At 42.4% G+C, this 20994-nt stretch overlaps 1 protein-coding gene across 1 annotated transcript in view; it reads left to right on the forward strand.

Annotated features, from left to right (window-relative positions):
* The window catches only part of BCAS1 (brain enriched myelin associated protein 1), a 109699-nt gene that overhangs the window by 81801 nt on the left and 6904 nt on the right, over window positions 1–20994 (forward strand). The window contains exons 9-11 of the mRNA XM_014787328.2: window positions 4590–4763; window positions 13027–13092; window positions 19388–19648. Of these exons, the coding sequence (XP_014642814.2) occupies window positions 4590–4763; window positions 13027–13092; window positions 19388–19648 (501 nt within the window). The remainder of the gene's footprint in view (window positions 1–4589; window positions 4764–13026; window positions 13093–19387; window positions 19649–20994) is intronic.

A 20994-nucleotide genomic window follows, 5' to 3' on the forward strand; every position in this document is an offset into this window, starting at 1 on the left:
AGATTGCTCCAGCAGCAACCTCACATGTTCTAGAATTTGTTCTCTTTCATTGTCTCAAATGGGTTCAAACACTCCTTTAGTCTGCTTTCGCCAGTTTGTGTTGCAGTAACAACCAAGCCCCAAATTTCAGTGTCTTTCAACAGCAAAGAAAGATTCTTTTTTTCTCACTCATGCTGCATGTCAGTTGTAAGCTGGCTGTGGGTGGTCCTCATGGCCCCTTCCTGCTGAGATCTAGACTGAAGAAGCAGCCCCTTCGACAGGGATGTGCAGTTATAGGGGCCGAGAGAAAATAGTGCCATGGGTGAACCACGCAATGGCTCAGTCATGCTTTCCATCATGTCTACTCGTGTTCTATTTGCAAAAGCAAGTCACACAGCACTGAGCATAGATGTATAATTCTTTTACAGGAAGGCAGAGTGAGTAATTGGGAAAACAATACATGCCACACACTGCCATCCCTGAACCCATATGGTCAAGGAGCTAAACCATGTTGATTGGCTTAGACCTGCTCAACTGGCTTCATGCAAATTACATAGTCTTAAAGTTAGGGAGGAGTGTTCCCCTAAAGCTAAACTAGGGTGCTGTGAAGAGCATGAGGGAGAAGAGTTACTAGGTAGAAACATAAAATCTCTACAAGTTCTTTGTAATCAAATAATCATGTTATAAATCAGAAAGATTCTAAAATAAAAACTTTTTAATAGCAATATTATGATGTTGTGGGTGAAGTTTAAGTGAAGGACATCTATTTTGCTATAAATTCAGTGTCCAAAACTCACAGCTCTAGTAAAAACTATATAAACCAAATTTCAAGAGTAAGTATGGTGTAATATTTGAGGCAAAAAGTAAAACCTTTTGCTGAAATGTGTATTACCTGTGTTAAACGTACTAGCCATCTTCATGCAACCTATAATATCCCCTACTGAAATCAAGCCAGGGGCATTTAATTCTAAAATATAGCACAAATCTGATTTTCATTATGCCCATCATATCCAAAATTAAAACGTGCAGATGCAGTCATATATTCTAAATAAGGAATGCCTTTTCCAAAGCCCTGCTCTGGAAGGAAATCTGAAAACTATTCAAATACAAATGCAAATCGGATCCTTACTTAGCTCAAATCCTTCTGGATTTCCACACTGGATGTCAGTGGATTTTCCTTGGCTGCTGAAAGCCAACTTCTTGGCCTGACTTCAAAGCTAATGGGAGCCTCTAGAAGTCTCTTTTTTTTTTGTTTTGCCCACCAAAATAGTTGTGTTTTGAAGAATGGACTCTGGCCTAGGATTTATGAGTTGACACCTCTCGACATTTGGAAAGGCCCGGAAAGAAAACCACTGGCACTCAGATAAAGTTGATTTACAAAGTTATTGCCATATCATCTGATCGTCTTATTATATGAGTAATTTTCCCTCCGGGCCCTTGCACACAAAAAAAGAATTTGCTGCTTCAAAGAGGGAATAGTTCTGAACCCAGAGTCAGTGAGTCAGACTCTGTTCGTTACCTACCTAAGGGCCACTTGCCATTCCTCCGCCCTTCTTCCCTGGATCTTAGGCAAGGTTGGCAACTACCACAGCGCCAAAGTATTTGATCATGCTTAGCCTAAACCAATAATCCCATTTTCTTCACCAATAATTAGTCTAGGGGTAAGGATATGACCTACCTTTGGACAATTAAATGTACCCTGAGGTAGGGGATCAAAATACAGAAGTTCATTTGGAGCAAATCTTTTGCTGTGACCTTCCTCCCTTTTTAGGATCTTGGGTTGAGGATATGATGCTTGGGACTGTGGCAGCTACTTTATTTCCATGAGGTAGCAAATAAAAAGATAAAAATCCAGCATGACAAGGATGGCAAAGCCAAAGGAGGATAGAAAGAGCCTAGGTTCTTAGAAACATTGTGGAGCCACTGAATCAACCCCAGAACCTCCTACTTTCAAACTTCTTGTTCCATATTGTTACTGGTGAAGTCAGTATTAGATATTCAGTTACTGGTAAACAACTCCATCCTCAGTGAAAGGGCTGCTTACCTGTAGTGTGGCTTTGACCAAGTCGTTCAATCATTCAGATTCTTCGTCTGTAAAACAGGAATAATGTTATCTACTCTGAGATCTCTTTAATAACTCAGTGACCATTTACTGAGGTAATATGTTAAAAACACTTTGCACAATGTCTGACATAGTAAGAGATAGTTATTAATACCGTCTCTAAATAGTGGACACGTGCATGGTGAGTGCCTCCAGATAATTCATGCCCATGGAGTCAATAGCTCTCATCATAGCACAAGTGACAACCACTAGGATTAATTGATGCTTATTATGTGTCAGGTACTGTTCTAAGAACTTTACAAACATTGCCTAATTTATTTCTCAAAACAACTTCCTGACGTGTGTACTGTCCCCATCGAGAAATGAGAAAATGAAGGTGCAGAGATGTTGAGTAGTGGCCTTGGATTAGAGGCTCTGTGAGGGGCAGGGTCAAGATTTAGACCCAGGCAGGCCGGCACTAGGAGCTGCTCACAGTCACCATGTCAGACAGCCTATGTTTCAGGCTTACCCCAGGCGCTGGTGCTGAAGCTTACTTTTGAGAAATGCAATTGAATTAAATTAGACCTAGATGTGGAAATCCACATCTGCATTTGACCACCAATCCCAGTCTCATTGGCTCCAGCCTCTGCCTGGTTTCCTAAAGACAGGCCTGGGTCACAGACCGGCAGCCGAGCAACAGAAGCCTCCTCACAGACATGTTTGCTTGGCTGGTCCAGTGCTTTTCTTCTTTCAATGTCTTTAGATGGGGCAAGTTGACCCTTGTTCACCGTAGTCACCACCACTCCTTTTTGTCTTACATCTGGTAAATCCATGCTGATATCCTGCCTTGCTTCCCGGGGACTGTTGAGTTTGTCACTCCCCAAACTGGATCTTTGTTTACAAAGGGAAAATTCTAGAAGTTGGGTCAATATTTTAAGAAATAGGGCCGGCCCTGTGGCTTGGTGGTTAAGTGCGCGTGCTGCAATGCTGGTGGCCCGGGTTCGGATCCCGGGTGTGCATCGAGGCACCACTTCTCCGTCCATCCTGAGGCCGAGTCCCACATGCAGCAACTAGAAGGATGTGCAGCTATGACATACAACTATCTACTGGGGCTTTGGGGGGAAAAAATAAAATAAAATAAAAATCTTTAAAAAAAAAAAAAGTCTTAAAAAAAAATATTTTAAGAAATAGAATGTGGGAGAGACAGCTGTGATTTAATTGCCTTATTTCGGGCTGTTTCTGCATGCTCATTTGTTGATGGGCACCTTCCTGCTTCAGTTGACAATACAGAGATGAAGTGTTCTCCTCAATTCAGATCATTTGGGTCATTTGCAAACCAATGGTATATTCTGTACGAAGGAAAGGAAAATGGTTTCTCCACAAGCGTACTGTGTTTTTGGAAATAACTAAGTTCCCTCCCCTGCTCCCTGACAGCAAGAGCAAGATTCCGAGGAAGTTGGGGATCTGGCTCCAGCAAAGACAGAGGCAGAGATGCTTTTGGCTCTAGACTGTTTTCTTCTGAGGCAAGGGATAGCAAACTGTAAAGAGCCAGAGAGTAAATATTTTAAACTTTGCAGGCCACCTACAGTCTCTGATGCATGTTTTTCAGCTTTTAAAAAAATTTTCAAACCCTTTCAAAATGTAAAATCTATTCTTAGCTCAAGGGCCACCCCAAAACAGGCTCCGGCATGAATTTGGTAGTAGTTTGTCAACCGCTGGCTGAGAAAACAAAAGGAAATTACAAAACCCTCTCCAGGCGGGTAGACTCTGTTGTTTTCTAGGGACCAAGGCAGATGCAGAAACTGTCCCTGCATCAGAGGGCAGGTGAATCAGACCTTCCATCTAAGCCCCTCACTGCTGGCCATCCCTTCTCCCCCACAGATATTCGAGAAGCACTGAGCTCACTAGGTACCTTGCTGGGGGCCATAAAGAGCTTAGCCATCGTTTCCTTGGCAAGTTCATTTTTCTTCTAAAAGCATGAACTTCAGTTAAGTGACAATGGCAAATGACCAGTCTGGGGCGGATGGGAAATGAGTTAACAAGGGAGTGGGGTGTATTAAATCCAGTGGCTTTCGCACTATCCTCTCTGCAAAGACAACGGTTTCTCCACAGTTGCAGCGGAACTAGGATGTGGAAAGGAATACGTCGTGGTCACCGTCTCTAAGGTTGCATTCTTAAGGGAATGATTCCTCCTGATTTTTACACAGGCCAGGTGTAGTTCACCTTTAGGGCAGACCAAAGACGTGGGCCTACTAGAATGGAAGGGGTATTGAGCGTGCTCTGAAGGGCAGCCCCCAAAAGGAACTTCCTATCTAAGCCCTGTACCTTCATGGGGCAGGAATTTTGCCACTTCCAAGTCAATTTGGCAGTTGGCCACATATTGGCTGTTTGAGAGCACATTATATGACATGAGTGTTAATTCTTGAAGACGTGCCTGTGTAGAAATGGTCGCAGATGCAAACCTGTAGCCACTATGTGGACAAGGGGGCAACCAGGACCCTACTTTATAAAACACGTTTGGGGGGAATGTTTTTTTTTGACTGTTTTATTACCTGGCAAAATAATCTAGGCAGTGTGTGAATCACCGGTAGAGGTTATAAAGTCCGAGGAAGTAGAATCAGCCTTACAGACAGTGGATCTCAACGAAGAAGGAGATGCCACCCCTGAACCCGCAGAAGTAAAACTCAGAAGAGAAGAACGCAGACCACCGAGAACCTCCTTGATGGCCTTTCTCAAACAAATGGTAAGCCACTTGCTTCCGGGGCAGGAAGACTGACTTAGATTAGCATCCGAGAATAAGGGACCCGTGTCACAGGCGGCATGAGACGTAAATTGTAGGTGTTATAGATGGAATATGAATTGTGCGTTGAGAAAATTCCCTTTCGTCCTTCTGATTCAACACAGAGAAAGCCTGTTTATTGCTAATATTTCTTAACCTTTCTTTAACTCTGCTAACTCCCTTTTTAACAAAGAAAGAGCTGGCCTTGGGTCCTGAGTTTTGGCAAACAGCAGTATCCACCTAGAAGTTAATATTATCGTTTACTTTTAATTTTACTTATTTTAAATTTTCCTTCTGTTTATGGCAAATGATACTGCTTTTCTCATTATGGTAATGATATGCAGTTTCCTTTGAAAACACAGTTATTTACATAAAGAACATAAGGCATTTTTTAAAGGATTAAGTAATGAATAGTCAAGTTGTATACTGATGTTGGAAAAATCCTGAAAGTGACATGTGAGGGCCACAAACGTGGGCAGAGGTGACTTGTAGATAATTCCAATAAGGAAATGGCAACATAATTTTCTAATAATGAATATGTATAACTTAGTTGGTGAATTGCCATGCTTTTAGTTTGTATAGGATGGAAAGAATGTGGGCAGACATCTTTTGGTGTCTATGAAGAGTCATGTACATTAAACACCTAAACATGCAGGAGCTTCAATAATATAATGCAACAAAACCAAATCAGTTGGAAGACAAAAAACAAAAACCCACGTAAAAGGTCATTGGTTTAATTCTCTTTTAATGAAAAACAAGAATTTCATTATCGTGCGCCTTCATTTTCAGGAGTATTTGGGAATTTAATCCTTTGAGAAAGCAACTCTCTAATTTCACAGGCTCAACATGTTCAGGAATTCTTTCTCGTCTACAAAACAAAACAAAACAAAACTCTTGCCAGTGGGAGTCGAGGCATTTTAGAAATACCTCTGTTAGAAATTGTTGACAGGAATCATTTTCTTCTATTGTTGGATTCTCAGGGAGTGAGAAGTTAGAGTGAGTCGTGGAGAGCCTCTGTGGCTGGAACCCCATCTATATTTCTGGCCCTTTACTCTGCAATTGGGTGCTGAAAATGGGGATCAAGATTTGAAATTTTTAAACCAGTTTTTACACGATGTCAGGAAGGAAAAGAACATTTGGCCTGTTTCTGGCAACACATCTAAATTACAAATGGGATCCCCAAATAGCTCATCATAACATTGAGGGTGATCCAGCTTTCTCATTTCTGAATGGAGTTGAGAGGTACAAAAAAAAAAAAAAATAGCAAACAGAATGGTTTTCTCTTCCAAATAATCAAAATGAGACTTCTTCATGTAAAAGAGAGGAATATACCAGAAACCCCAAATAAAGCATGAAAGACCTCTAAACCACCATTACATCCATTCAAAACAAATTCTTAAATTCTAGGAGATCCTATATTACTTAAATTCATCCTCTGGAGATATTCATTAGGTATTGTTTGGGGATATTTTCTAGCAGTAGAAAGTGAGTAAGTCTGAATTGGTAGGGGAATAAATTGGAAACAAAAGAGTCCTTTGGAATTGATTCTTCATAGGAGAGAGATAGAGGTAGAAGAGGACACATTTTTCCCAAGCAATCCTCAGTCAATCCACAGTATCAAGTCTTATAATGTCCATCGTTCTTATTTCCTATTGCCCATTAAAAGCTTTATGCCTGGGAGCTTGAACATTATTCCTTCCTTTTAATGTTTACACTCCAAAGTTTCCATGATTGTTGGGATTTCACCTAAAATATCCTAATTATTTTTGTCTTACATTCTGTTTTGTTTTCATTAAAACATTATTTTACTATTGTGATTAATTCAAATACACAAAAAACATGGGTTTTCCAGTTCACCACAATCCCCACCACTCCCTATCATCACACCCTGCCTAGCTCCCTCATTCATGTTCCTAGCCCTATCCCTGTGGGTATTTGAGTTTGCAACCCCTGATACAGAGCCGCCTCATTCTTTATAATAACTTCACTGAATCATATTGTCTGGATTTATCATACTTTGATTCACCATTGCTCTATTGATGGACATTTGGTTTGTTTCCAACTTTTTGCATTTCATTCATTCACTTATTCAACAAATAATTATTGAGTGCCCACTAGATCCCAGGCACTAGGGATACAACAGTGAGCATAAGTAGACATGGTCCCTGTTCTCATGGAGAATAAAACTTACTGAGGAAAACAGACACTTATTTTTAACTCTATCCCATATTCAGTGAGCGTGCACCATGTGTTTTACACACATGATCTCAGTTGCTTCACTAACCTGCATGAACATCCTTGTACACCTACCTTTACGCACATGTGTTAATATCCCCATAGCGTAGATTCCTGGAAGTCAGCTTCAGCAATTATTTTCAGGAAATACTTTTGGGTAACATTTTATGGCTTCCAAACTGACTTAAAGTCTTTGGATTTATACAGGAAAAAAAAAGTTGCTCTAAGGGTTTGAAAATAGAGACAGTATCTGGCCCATCACTAGGGGATTTTTACTTTTTATTTTTTGAGCCGATTAAGTGAATGTTTCAAACTGATTTTAGATATTGTTAGCAAAATACAGTTTTTTAAAAATAATTGATTTACTAGAAGAGAAAACTCAATTGCAAATGTGTCACTCTTGTTTTGTAATCAATGTCTCCATTCATCAAATCATTGATTTTCTACCATCTAGCCATTGCCTCCCTTAAGTTTCTTTCAGAGAACATATTTTACTATTCCATGGCAAAGGAACTCTTGGTTGAGTTTTTTTTTTTTTAAATAAATGCATTGCCCAGTTCATTTCTAAAGAGATCTCTTTCTTTCCAGAAATTAACATCTCATAAAAATAAAAATAGAACTAATATCATTTTTCAAATAATTATATTTCAGAGGAAAGAAAATAGAGTCACACGAGTCCTTACATTGCATTTGAGATATGTAGATATACTTCACGAAAATCCTGTGGGCTCCCACAGATTTTTCAAAATAATTGCAAGGAATCGCTGAGACATCTGTCATGCCCTAAATAGAAAAAGATTCTTATATGTATTAATTCAACTGTATGTCAAGAAATTGGATATTTGAAGTGGTAGTATATTTTTGTAAAGTGAGTGGGTAGAGAACTGTATTCACGTACCCACAAACCAGGTAGGCAGATGCAACCCTAAAGGTGGTAGATAGAAATATAGCATGTAGATTTATAATTTGTCAATATTAATAACACCTTGCACTTGGAAAGTACTTTCCTCCTCCAAACTATTGCCACGTACATTGTTTCATTTAATCCTCCTCCTGTCTCTTTCTTTAAACCGTTAGTTTTGTGAGGAACTCTTTCTTGAAATAATGTTCCTAGTCTTAGATAAGAAATACTGCGAGCTTTAATACTTGGCAAATTAAAGACCCAAATAAAGCAACAGCCAAGAAACTGGAGATTTTGTTGACTACATTCAATCTAACAAATCTAAAAGAATCTGTTAAAATTTACTATCTGGAGGAAAAAAGATGGTGGTTTGTAATGGTAATTATAAAGCAAAAAACAGGAGTCTTCTAGCCAGAGTTTTTAATCTCAAATTCTTCCCTGAGTACTAAAATATAAATACTGAGTTGCTCTTTAAGGAAAGGTTTCCTAAAGTCGCATTTGTTTGGGCCATTCCTGTCTCCACCAGAGACTCGTATGCCTTCCTACCCTAAGGGGGATTCTGTAGTCATTCGGTTCTTCTCAGTTATTAATAGTAATAATAATAATAATAGCTACCATTTATTTATTGTGTGCAAATGGCATGGCCAGCACTGTGCTAATAACAATAAGCCCGTTTATGCATGAACTCATTTATTCATACAACAACTGCGTGAAACAAGCACTGTTACTGCCCCACTCTTACTGCAGTTGAGGGCACACTCAGAGGGTGTGAGCCATCTGCCCAGAGTCACAGAGCTGGCAAATGGCAGAGCCCGAGTTGAGACTCAGGTTTTTGTTGATTCTAAAGCTCACTCTTGTGAGCTCACGCATGTTACTGCTGCTCCCTCTGCCTCCGGCAGCGGGTTTTCTTTGAGAGTAAGTGGAGGTGGAACAACCTGAAGCTCCATTTCTGTGATTCTCTTAGTAATGTTTTCTGTGGAAAGAAATATCATTTTTATGTGTTGCGCTGACCCAAAATTACACTTACCTGAAGTTACAACAAGGCAAAAGAAAGGAGAATTAGTACATGACTTATGTAAAGATCGACCTTAAGTTTTCTGAATATACTTGTAACTAAAGTGAGATTTACCTCAGCTGTGTAATTGTGTCTGAACTGTCCAATTCCATTTCAAGCGAGCATCTAGGTAAAACAGGAAGCTGGGACTCATAGCCTTTGTTGATCCTGGAAATTTCTAGCAGGTCCAGTTCCTTGGATTTGTTGTAATGAGGCTAATGTAGTCAACAACCTTGCTGATGGACTCTCACTAAATTAAAATGTCATCCCAATTCTTCTTCTTTTAAATCTCAACTTTGGTTGGATTGGAGCATCATCAAAATACATTTGCATTCCTTTCAAAGAAGTGTGAACTGACCACCAAACATTTCCACTAGAATTTTGAGTATCTAAGTAATAGACATTGGAGATGGTTCAAACATTCCCCAGAGTATCAAGCTCTAGGAATGCATGACGATGAAAGAAATTAAAAATGCAGGGTTTGGATGCCACAACTAGGTGCTATCTCCACGCTGCAGACTGGCCGCCTGAGATGCCTCACCTTTGGTTCTCATGAATGAGAATCAACTCCGTGAAGAAAGTTGCTCAGTATCAGACTGGGAAATCTCTGAAGTTACTCAGTAGTCCTCAAGCTGTTCTTTAAAGTATTTAAAAAGTCTCTGAAAGAATTTTGGTCTCTTTAAACAGTAACTCTGCTATTTTTGACAGCTGGAAAAAATAAGCTTCTGTGGTTATGGTCCTTTGAATGCAAAGCCCAACATGGGCTATTCTAATTTGTTTCTGAAAGAGGGCTCTGCATAGAGGAAAGAAGAGGGATAGAGAGAAAACAAAGGAAGGAGGGAGGGAGGGAGAGAGGCAGGAAGGAATTATTAATAACTGCATTACTGCAGAGACCTCAGATGGACTTAATAAGACCCTTAGTTTAAACTCAGCATACAGTCACCTTTGGGTAAACACAGCTGTATATGCCTCAAAATGAACAACAGAGAAACATCATAGAAAAGCTTGAGATAGTCTCCTTTCTTTTTAAGAGGTTGAACTTCTTTGCAGTGATCTCCCTGACAGCCTGAGGGTCTGTTTTCAGTATGCTGATGTAGATCCACTGCTGCCAAGAGAACCTTTGGGTTCAATCCAAATTCTCCTCCAAGGGCTAGCAAAGAAAGGGAGGAGGAAGAAAGCAAAAGTAAACCTTAAATTGGTAGGGTACCTAACAGATACTACATTGAAACAAATAAAGGGAAGTTGAAAATCTCTCTCTCTCTTAGGGGACAAAGGTGGCCAAAGGGCCAGCACGACTCTTGATGTCCATTCATGTTTTGCTTAAAAAGCCATCTTGTTTGCTTGGTTGGTTGGTTTTGCTTTAACATTCCCCAAAGGCCCACTAATGAGGACATGATGCTATAGTCTTAAGGACACTGGAGAATGTGTTTGAGTAGGAAGGGCTCTTATGACACAGCCTGAATTCTGGAGGCCAAATGAAATCCCAAAGTGGCAAAACCTTTGGGTGAGATGGGGAGGCTGACAAAGCTGGCTGTAGGGAAAGAAATAATAACCAAGAGTGTCATTCTCTTTTTCTAAATGTTCTCAAGCAAGACTGGCCCTTGTAGAACAATCCAGAAGACCCAGAGGAAGAAAAAACCACTTTGCATCTAAATGGATCTAAAGTTTATGTAGAGGACAGGCAGATCCTTATTTGTCTTTGGGTTGAACACCTTGGTGAAACTCATGACAATGATATCCCTAAGAAAAGCACATGGCCCTTCCAGACACCAGGAGTTCAGGCTGAAGGAAGACTTCTTCCATTCCCAACCAATCGAGAAGCATGTATTCTACCTTAGGCCAAGCTCTGTGAAGGTTGCTTTTGGAGTAGAAAAAGGACATAGGAATTCCCATCCTGTATTAAACCGTTGACAGTCCTAGTCAAGTCTTCTGAATCGGAGAGCAGCACCAAGCATGTTTAAAGGTGAGCATGGTTGACCCCTGAGGATGGGCATGTCCCACAAACATCCCTATGTGAGATATATCAACCTCAATCTTATCCAAGTCCTTATCATTTTTCCTAATTTGATAGCTTCATAGTAGATGCTCAATAAATATTTATTCATTGAATGGTACTCCTACATTCTAGGGCAGCATGGGGAGGTGGTGAAGAGTATAGAGCACAGAATCATCACCTGGTGTCAAATCCTGGTTCCATAACCTGCTTGTTCCATGACTCATGCTAGTTTCTCTGAGCTTCCATTTTCTTACCTGTAAAATGAGGAAAATAAAATTATTGCTCTATCTTAAGGTTCCAAGGTGATGAATAAATGAACTAACATGTGTTATTATTTCATTGAGCACAGTGCCTGGCACTTAGTAAGCACTTCAAGTTAGCCTTCCTAAATAGCGATTTTATTATCTCTACTAATAAGAGTACCATATGTCAGATTACAGAGGCATATAATATTGATCAGTCAAAAAAGTATTTGAGTGCCTGTAAGGTTTTTAACTCCTCTTAGTGCGGGTGTTATAGCTTCTTGCTGTCTGCTAACAGAACAGCCACAATTAACAGTGGAATTGGAAGTCTTTCTCTTTGCCCCACATGGCCTGACCTCCACTTCCTATACTCCCTCCATAGAAGGGAGGAAAAGATGATAAGCAAGGGCCAAATACGTGGGGATTAGATCTGAGTCAACAATGTTGGGAAGGACTGAACAATTTGGGCCGGCCCAGTGGCATAGCCACATGTTCCACTTCAGGGATCCGGGGTTCGCTGCTTCGGATCCTGGGTGCAGACCTACTCACCGCTCCTCAAGCCGTGCTGAGGCAGCATCCCACATAGAAGGACCTACAACTAGGATATACAACTATGTACTGGGACTTTGGGGAGAAAAAAGAAAAAGAGGAAGATTGGCAATAGATGTTAGCTCAGGGCCAATCTTCCTCAAAGAAAAAGAAAAACTGAACAATTCATTACCAGATTTCTTAGTTATTTTATCAAGCACAGAGCATTACTAAGGCACAGTTGAAACCACAGACCCCAGTATTGGTCTGCATTCATCTATGGCCAGTTAGCTTAAAGCAGTGATGCTCAAATTCAAGTGTGCCTCAGAATCACTTGGAGGGTTTGTTAAAACACAGATTGCTGGGCCCCACCCCTAGAGTTTCTGATTCAGTAGATCTGGAGTAGAGCTCAATAATTTGCACTTCATGGGGCAGGCCTGGTAGCATAGTGGTTACGTTCACACACTCCACTTTGTCAGCCTGGGGTGCACGGGTTTGGATTCTGGGTGCAGACCTATGCAGCACGCATCAAGCCATGCTGTGGCAGCATCCCATATACAAAAAAATAGAGGAAGATGGGCACAGATGTTAGCTCACAGCTAATCTTCCTCATCAAAAAGAGGAAGATTGGCAACACGGGTTAGCTCAGGGCCAGTCTTCCTCAAAAAAAAAAAAAATTGCGTTTCTAACAAGCTCGTGTGTGGTGTTCAAGCAGCTGTTCCTAGGATCACACTTTTAGAACCGTTAGCTTCAAGCGTGGGTTTAAGGGGCCAAGCTGTGAATTCAACCCCATCTAGCCTTGTCGCTGACGTCAGTGGCCACAGGGGGCGCTAAAAGATGGAAAATGAAATGTTCAACATAGCCCATCTCTCTACTAGGGGAAATACAACAACACGCGCACCACCTAAATGTTACTACTGGAAGGCTCCCAATGGTTTCATTGTTCGTTCATTTACTTATTCTTCAATATGTTCAACCACCTCCAGGTTCCAACATGAGTATTTTCATCATCATTTCTTTATCTCAGAATTACCTAATCCTAGGGTTTAGGACTTCTGTGTTGTTATTTTGAGTTTAATCAGACTCTGGGTACAGACCACATGGACATTGCATAGCTCATGAGTAAAATGTTTCCAATTGGTCCTCCATTTGTCTTGACTCCGAATGTCAATAATGAGTGACTAAGGTCATCCATTTCAGAACTTCTCGTGCGTTCTCCATTTTGTTGTGCTTGTGGTAGCTGAAAGGCCATTGTCTGTTTGTTATTTTAGTCAGTGAAAGGGGATGGAGGGATCACCCCATCAGAAGAAGTAAATGGGAAAGACTCCAGCTACCAAGTAAGTGACATGTAAACTCGGTTCGGTGGTGGGTTTAGCTGGCGTGTTTTCAGTTCTTTCCAGCCTCATTCCCAATGCAATTCTCAACCACAGCTAACTCATTTAACATCTCTAGGTTGAGCACCTGCTGTATACCAGGCGCTATCTTGAGCTCTGCAGATACGAGCATGAACAAGCTAGAGTCTCTCCACTATTTCTTATCACAAGGCTTTCACACATGTTCTTCCCTCTTCTCCACACGGAAAATTCCTTCCTGTCCTTCAAGTCTTGGCTGAAATGTCACCTCCTCAAAGAGATCTTCCATTTCCACCCGTCATCACTGCATCTTGTCCTTTTACTTCATGGCACTTATCACATGTGGTACTAAGTCATTTGTCTGTTAGCCCTCTGTGTCCCCTATCCCTTCCCTCCCCTATCTGGAGCATCTGTGGAGCAAGGAAGGAGCCTCTTCTATTTTCTATCACATTGCATGGTGCCGGGCACGTAGTAGGAGCTATTTCTTGAGTAGATGAGTGAAAGACATGGAATCACATGGTTCATTTCCATTATTTTCTCTATTCTAAAGAAACATAGCTATGACATTTTTATTTTTTTATTTTTTTATAATTTTATTTATTTATTTATCTATTTATTTATTTATTCCCCCAAAGCCCCAGTAGATAGTTGTATGTCATAGCTGCACATCCTTCTAGTTGCTGTATGTGGGACGCGGCCTCAGCATGGCTGGAGAAGCTGCGCGTCGGTGCGCGCCCGGGATCCGAACCCGGGCCGCCAGCAGTGGAGTGCGCGCACTTAACCGATAAGCCACGGGGGCCAGCCCTATGACATTTTTATAACCATATGTATTCTTTTTTTTCCAATGGGATCATCTCATGCTCAACACCCTATTTTATAACCTGTACTCTTTCAACTAAAAATTTACCTCCACAAAAATATGATCAAATATTCTTCCACTAATTTTGGCAATACAGAGAAGTGGTTCAGTGAGAGTTGCAGACTCAAAATACCTGGCTTCAAATCCTGGCTCAGCCATTTTTTTAGCTGTGTGACTAAAGGCAAATTACCAATCTCTTCGTGCCTCAGTCTCCTCATCTATGTCATGGAGCTAGGAAAAGTACGGCCTTACAGGATTGTATACTTAGATGAATCAATACATGTAAAGCACTTAGAACATTCCTGATACAGAGGGCTCAGTAAATGTTAGTTGCTGTGTTTGCACAGCTGCCATAACAAAGTACCATAGACTGAGCAGCTTAAACAACAGAAATTTATTTTCTCACAGTCATAGAGGCTGGAAAATCCAAGATCAAGATGGCGGCAGGGTTTGGTTCTTGGTGAGGAGGGCTCTCTTCCTGGCTTTCAGATGGCTGCCTTTTCACTGTGTCCTCACATGGCAGAGGAGAGAAAGCGAGCTCTCTGGTGTCTCTTCTTATGAGGACACTAATCCTGTTGGATCAGGGCCCATCCCTGTAACCTCAGTTAACCTTAATTACTTCCTTACTCCAAATACTTTCACTTGGGGGGTTAGGGTTTCAACAAACGAAACCATAGCTGTTGCTATTGTTTTGTTACTATTACTATAACACTGCTGGTAGGAAATTACCATCCTATAATGTTGTTCATCTCACACACACACAAATAGGCAGCAATGGCTGTAAATAATTTATGATATTTCTATTTCCACAGTAATTGGATTATCCTGTATATTTCAACATGAAATATATTGCTTTTTACTGCATTCAAATTCTTTTCTTTTCTTTTCTTTTAACTTACTACTATGCTTGCCTCCCAAACCCATATTCTAGACCAATTTGGGACCAAAAATCCCAAAAGTTACTACCTTGAAAACATAATAAACTTACTTTATTTAGTATGAAAAACTTAAATATGATTGCGCCTTTTGTCTAGAATCTGACAATGAAACAATTATGCCAATAATTTTGGTGATTCTAAAATCTGAATAAAGTCAGTGAAAATCTGAATGAGCTGGAAACCTCATTCTATTTACAGTTATCTAGCAGTGTTTTGAGAATTCTATTTTCCAGGGCCTTGGATCTAGACTTGAGAAGATTGGTGTTTACTCATTGAGAGATTAGAAATGCTTTGTTTAAACGGGGGGGATGGGAGCAAACATTCTCTGCTCCTTTTAGATTTGCCCTCTCCGAGTTATGAAAGTCTTAGTTGATATTTCTAGGAAAAGAAGCCCAAGGCACTCCCAGCCTAGGTTGGCTTCCAGTGTCTGAATCAAATGGGACATTCCCAAGACCTTGTCCTCCAACTTCCTGTCAGCATCTCTGGGCTCTAGGAAAGGATGCACTCGGATGATTCAGATGTGAATAATTTTTGTTATAAATTTTGAAACAGAGTCAAACACCAAGCAAATGTTTTAAATTGTCTGCATTTAATGGGAAAGCAGTCATTGCAAAGTTTAGATTCTTAGCTTACTCTGAAAATAAGGAACCAGCCAATTATTGCCTTCAGAAGTTAAAAAAGACATTAAAAAGAAAATTGAGGGGCCGGCCCCGTGGCCTAACGGTTAAGTGTGCGCGCTCCGCTGCTGGCGGCCCGGGTTCGGATCCCGGGCGCGCACCGACGCACCGCTTCTCTGGCCATGCTGAGGCTGCGTCCCACGTACAGCAACTAGAAGGATGTGCAGCTATGATGTACAACCATCTACTGGGGCTTTGGGGGGATAAAATAAATAAATAAATAATTTAAAAAAAAAAAGAAAAGAAAAGAAAATTGAAGCCTAATACAGATGGAATAACCGTGTTGCAAATGGACATGATCCATTGAAAGCTCCCCTCTTGAAAAAAATCAACATCCAATGAGAACTATTGGACTATGTATACCTTCCACTTCCCACTCCATAATGATTTGCCAAGAGAAATATCTTGGAAACATTTGGAAGGCGAGTTGCTGGTCATTCATTCAACCCATTTTGATGGAGACCTACTGTGTGTTAGAATAGGTGCTGAGGATAAAGCAGTGGAAGAAACAAAGAGGGGTTTTTTTGTCTGGAGCTCCCCTTCCATTAGAAGGAGACAAAACATCTTCAAGTGAGCAGAGAAATCCCCCAGATGGCTGCAAATATAAAGAAAATGCAGCAGTGCTCCGGAGGAGAGGGGGTCAAGCTTCTTTAGACCATTTCCAAGGTCTAAAGATGCAGGGACTGCATCTCCAAGGAGGTGACACTTGAGCTGAGACTTGATAGGAAGGAAGCAGCCGTCATTTGAAGCCCTGGAGACACACCAAGCAGAAGCTACAGCAAATGTGAAGCCATGTTTTGAGAATAAGCTTGTTTCAGGGATGCAAGGAGGCCGTGTGGCTGGAGCAGAACAAGCGGAGGGGAAAGGGATAGGAGACACAGCTGGAGAGGCACAGGGGGACTCTATTCAACGAGAATTTCCTGACTGCCTCGTCTGTACCCAGCACTCAGATCCCCACAGGCTCTCAGAAGGAGTCACCACTGGCCTTGTTAAGCCAGATGAACAACTCGTCCCAGTTAGCCCTGGATTTTCCTGGTTTTAAAACTGTGAATTCTGTGTCCTGGACCCCCTCACTCTCAGACAAACCAAGACAATTGGTCCCCTGATGTTTGGCATTTCCCATGAGCCAGGCACCATGCCAACAGGCTTTCCATTACTAGCTAATTTAATCCTCAAACGCCATGAGGTATGATTTTTTTGTTGTTGTTACTCCCATACAGAGAGGAAGTTGAGAGATCAAACAATTTATTCCAGATCACACAGCAAGGATGCAATGAAACTAGGACCACACCATGTTCCTTTGAGTGCAGACACTGCTCTTAGCCACTCACTGTATCTTAAAATCTTCTACACAACAAAAAGAGTTAATGAGGTGTTTGAACCGGGGTCCCTGTTTCTGGCCTTCCTGAAGAGCCTCATGATGGCAGTTTCTGTCTCATCCTAAGGGCAGCATCTGCTCTGGGCTGTCTGCTGTATGTGGACATCTGTGTCTTAGCATTTGCTGCAACTTTGGCAGCGGGGATCTGACAGAAATATCCAGGACGTGTGGTTGCAGAACAGCTTCTCGGCGTGCACTGGATGTCTGATGCTTCTTTCTCCAAGGACTTCTGCCCTGCGAGGCAACTGTGGAAGCCTCTGGGACTGGGGAATCTTCTCTGTCTTCTCGCTTATTTCTAAGGGTTGTCTTTGATCCACTGGTGTGAAATGACAGTTCTCCTGATCGCTGCCTCCTCAATCAAAACTGCCACTTTGAGGCCGGCCCGGTGGCGTAGTGGTTAAGTTCACATGCTCTGCTTTGGTGGCCTGGGGTTCGTGGGTTTGGATCCCGGGTGCAGACCTACACACCGCTCATTGAGCCATGCTGTGGTGGCATCCCACATACAAAATAGAAGAAGAAGGGCACTTGTTAGCTCAGGGACAATCTTCCTCAGCAAAAAAAAAAACCTGCCACTTTGTCATAGAATTTTCAGACCCAGGGACAGTACATAACTTTATGACTCAGCAATTGTAAGCATATATCCAGTAGGTCAAATGCGGCCCCTAGGGGTACTTGTGTTGTGGTTATTGGCCATGAACAAAGCTTTAAAACTTTTGAAGTCAAGATTCAAAAATGGACATATTTTACATTAAAAAAGATTCAATTTCAAGTTTCCATTGAAAAAAATAGAAGATTCGACAGCACTGGGGCTGTAATCCTACATGGTATTTTTCAGCTGGGTCTGAGCAGCAGTTGCCCCTTGAGACAGGCCATGTGACATTCAGTTCACCACAGTCCCCCCTACTCCAAATTGTCTCCCCAACATCAAATCCAGCATTGCTTGAACTGGTGTTTTCTTATGCTGAAGAAATATTTCTGTGGCCCTATGTTGCTTTTACAACCGGGAAAATAAGGTCTCCATGTGATTACTCTTTTTTTCTTTTTTTTTTTTTTTTTAATGAGGAAGATCAGCCCTGAGCTAACATCCGTGCTAATCCTCCTCTTTTTGCTGAGGAAGACCAGCTCTGAGCTAACATCTATTGTCAATCCTCCTCCTTTGTTTTCCCCAAAGCCCCAGTAGATAGTTGTATGTCATAGCTGCACGTCCTCTAGTTGCTGTATGTGGGATGCAGCCTCAGCATGGCCGGAGAAGCGGTGCGTCTGTGCGCGCCAGGGATCCGAACCCGGGCCGCCAGTATCGGAGCTCGCACACTTAGCCGCTAAGCCACGGGGCCGGCCCATGTGATTATTCTTATCTCTAGCCTCTTTCATGTTTTTATTTTATCTATCTGGCCCCCATAGGCATTTCAGTTTGAGTAAATTATGGGAAAAAGGCTTTTGCATCCTAACAGATTTTTTCTTATCTGTAATTTACCTAGCATTTTCTAGAATTTTGGATTTTATAGCTTCATCCTTCTAAATTGTAGGAACCAAGTAGGATTACAAACATTTCACTTTAGCATGAAAGGATGTGCATTCAAAATTAAAAATAAAACAATCATCTTCTTTTACCATTGTTTTGTGAAGGGAAGGGACAGTTGCACACCGGGAATTAAGATAGACATAATCATGCAGAATAGGCATCCCCAAGAAAAGAGTCACACATGGTTGCAAGTGGGAGAAACCCTCTCAAAGCTTGCATAAGCACAAAAGGGCTTCAGGAACAGCTAGATCTAGGGGCACACACAATGCCATCAGCACATGGGCTCTTTCTCCTGCTCTCTCATCTCTCAGCTCTGCTTTCCTCTACATTGGCTTCCTTTTCAAGTTGGTTTCTCCTGGAAATGGTGGTGGCTCTGGAATCTCCAGGCTTTTATCTTCAAATCCAGCAGAAAGGGAGCAGGATTCTCTCTCAGTTATTTTAGCAAAGCTCTGAGATTAGCTCAGTTTCTATCTGTGTTTGGGGCATCTAGAACCAATCACCGTAGCCCAATTGCATGCAATGCTCTGATTGGCCAAATCTGAGTCACATGCCCTTGTCCAGGGGTGGAATTAGTTTGCCTAAACCACAAAAAAATAGACAAGAGAGAAGAGTGGTTCCCCAAGGAAAACTCAGATTCTAGTACCAGAAGGAGGAAAGAATCCTTGCTGGGAAAGCATAAAATTAATTAACGAATTGTTAGCTAAATAAATAAACGTCCCCTGCTGTAACCTTGTACCCTAAGTATTTGCACATTTTTCATATTTTTTTTTCCATTTCACCCAGCACTCGTGAAAATGTAGATACCATCCAACATTTGAACACCTCTGTTTTAACATATTTTTTTTACTTGCTATTGAGAGTTGTCTTGCAGCCACTAAAAATGCATTTTGTTTGACCTTGCTGTAGACACCGGACTCAACGGAGAAGGCCCTCTCGCCACCGGAGCCAGAACCGGCAGGAGTAGGCCAGAAGGGCAAAGAAGGCTCCTCAAAAGACAAGAAGGCAGCAGCCGAAATGAACAAGCAGAAGAGCAACAAGCAGGAAGCCAGAGAACCGGCCCCGTGCGCGGAGCCCGCCGTGGGGGAGGTGAACTTGCAGGACGGGGACAAGGCCCCAAAGCGACCCGAGAAGCGGCGGCAGTCCCTCGGGGGCTTCTTTAAGGGCCTGGTAGGTGGATTTTTTCCCTCTTCTTTCCAGGCTCTCAGGCCAGGGGTGTGGTTCCCACCTCCAAAGGGGACCAGTTGGCTAGGGGTTGGCTGGACACTTGTCAACTATTTATTGAGCACCTGCTGTGTGCCAGGCGCTGTGCTGGGCACAGAGAGCAAGGTGGATGTAGGCTTTGCTCTCCTGGATCCCTCAGTCAGGCGCGGGATTGACGGGGGCTGGGTGCTGAGTGTGGGAAGAGCTAGGAGGCAGAAGCAGGCATGTGAAGGCGACCTGGGTGTGTGGACGTGGCCTGGCCTCGGGTTTGAGAGGAGTGTCAGAGAAGGCTTCTCAGAGGAAATGTGGGATCCCAAGTCAGCCTGTGGAGGGAGGAGGCAAGGGGAGGTCTGACGGCAGAGTGCGCTCCAGGCAGTGGGACCACCGGTGCAGAGGTGTGCCGGAGACACAGCACGGAACTGAAGTGCAGTCTGGCTGGAAGAGGGAATCCAAGGATGGGGGAGGGGTTGGCAGGAACAGGTGCATCTCTGCTCGTCTGTGGCCAAAGGGAGCCTTGAGGAGTTGAAACCAGAGAAATTGCTCTAAGCCTGCCCCTGGGGGCTGGGTATTCAGAAGTGACTAAAATAGCTTCTTCCCTCCAGGGAAGCCCAGTCGGGGGTGAGTGGAGGCCAGACGTTAAATAATTAATTAACCTTTGCATTCTTTATTTGTGTCTATTTGGTTCTTCTCTGTCTCCTCCCTAGACTGTTAGCTGTGGGAGGACAGTGAGCGTACCTGTCATGGGCAGAGGTGCTGTCCTGCCCGCACAGTGGCTAGAACGTAGTAGACACTCAATAAGTCTTTGTTGAATGAATGGATGGATGGATGGAGTGAAATAGGACACTAGTAAATGTGTCATTACATTTGGGATACTGTAAATCCTGGCAAACAAGGAGCATCTGAAGGGTCATTACTCAAATGATAAGCAAGGTAGTCAAGCATTAACCAGGAGGAGAAACAAATGAAGTCATGCCCGGGAGCCCTGAGAATGCGGGTTGAGCCAGGAGGGCAAGGCAAGGAAAGAAGGCTGACACCGGCCGGGGCGCCAGTGAACTGGGGCTCACCTTCACGTTGCAATAAAGATGGGGTAGTTACGTGAAGCACACTGCCCTAAACCTACCTGATCATTCATAATTATTCCATTCCATGAATGTCTGTAGATATGGGTGACCTCTAATAGGGAGAGGTAGGTGAGTGAGATGGTTCCCTGGCCCAAGCTTGGTCTCCAGAACAGCATCTCTGGGGAGCCTGTTAGAAAGGCAGACTCTGAGGCCCCAAGTTTAAAGTTTTGTGATAAACGTCATCATATTTCT

The sequence above is a fragment of the Ceratotherium simum genome, chromosome 21 (genome assembly GCF_057802395.1).
Source record: "Ceratotherium simum simum isolate JZ-2026a chromosome 21, ASM5780239v1, whole genome shotgun sequence".
Lineage (NCBI taxonomy): Eukaryota > Metazoa > Chordata > Mammalia > Perissodactyla > Rhinocerotidae > Ceratotherium > Ceratotherium simum.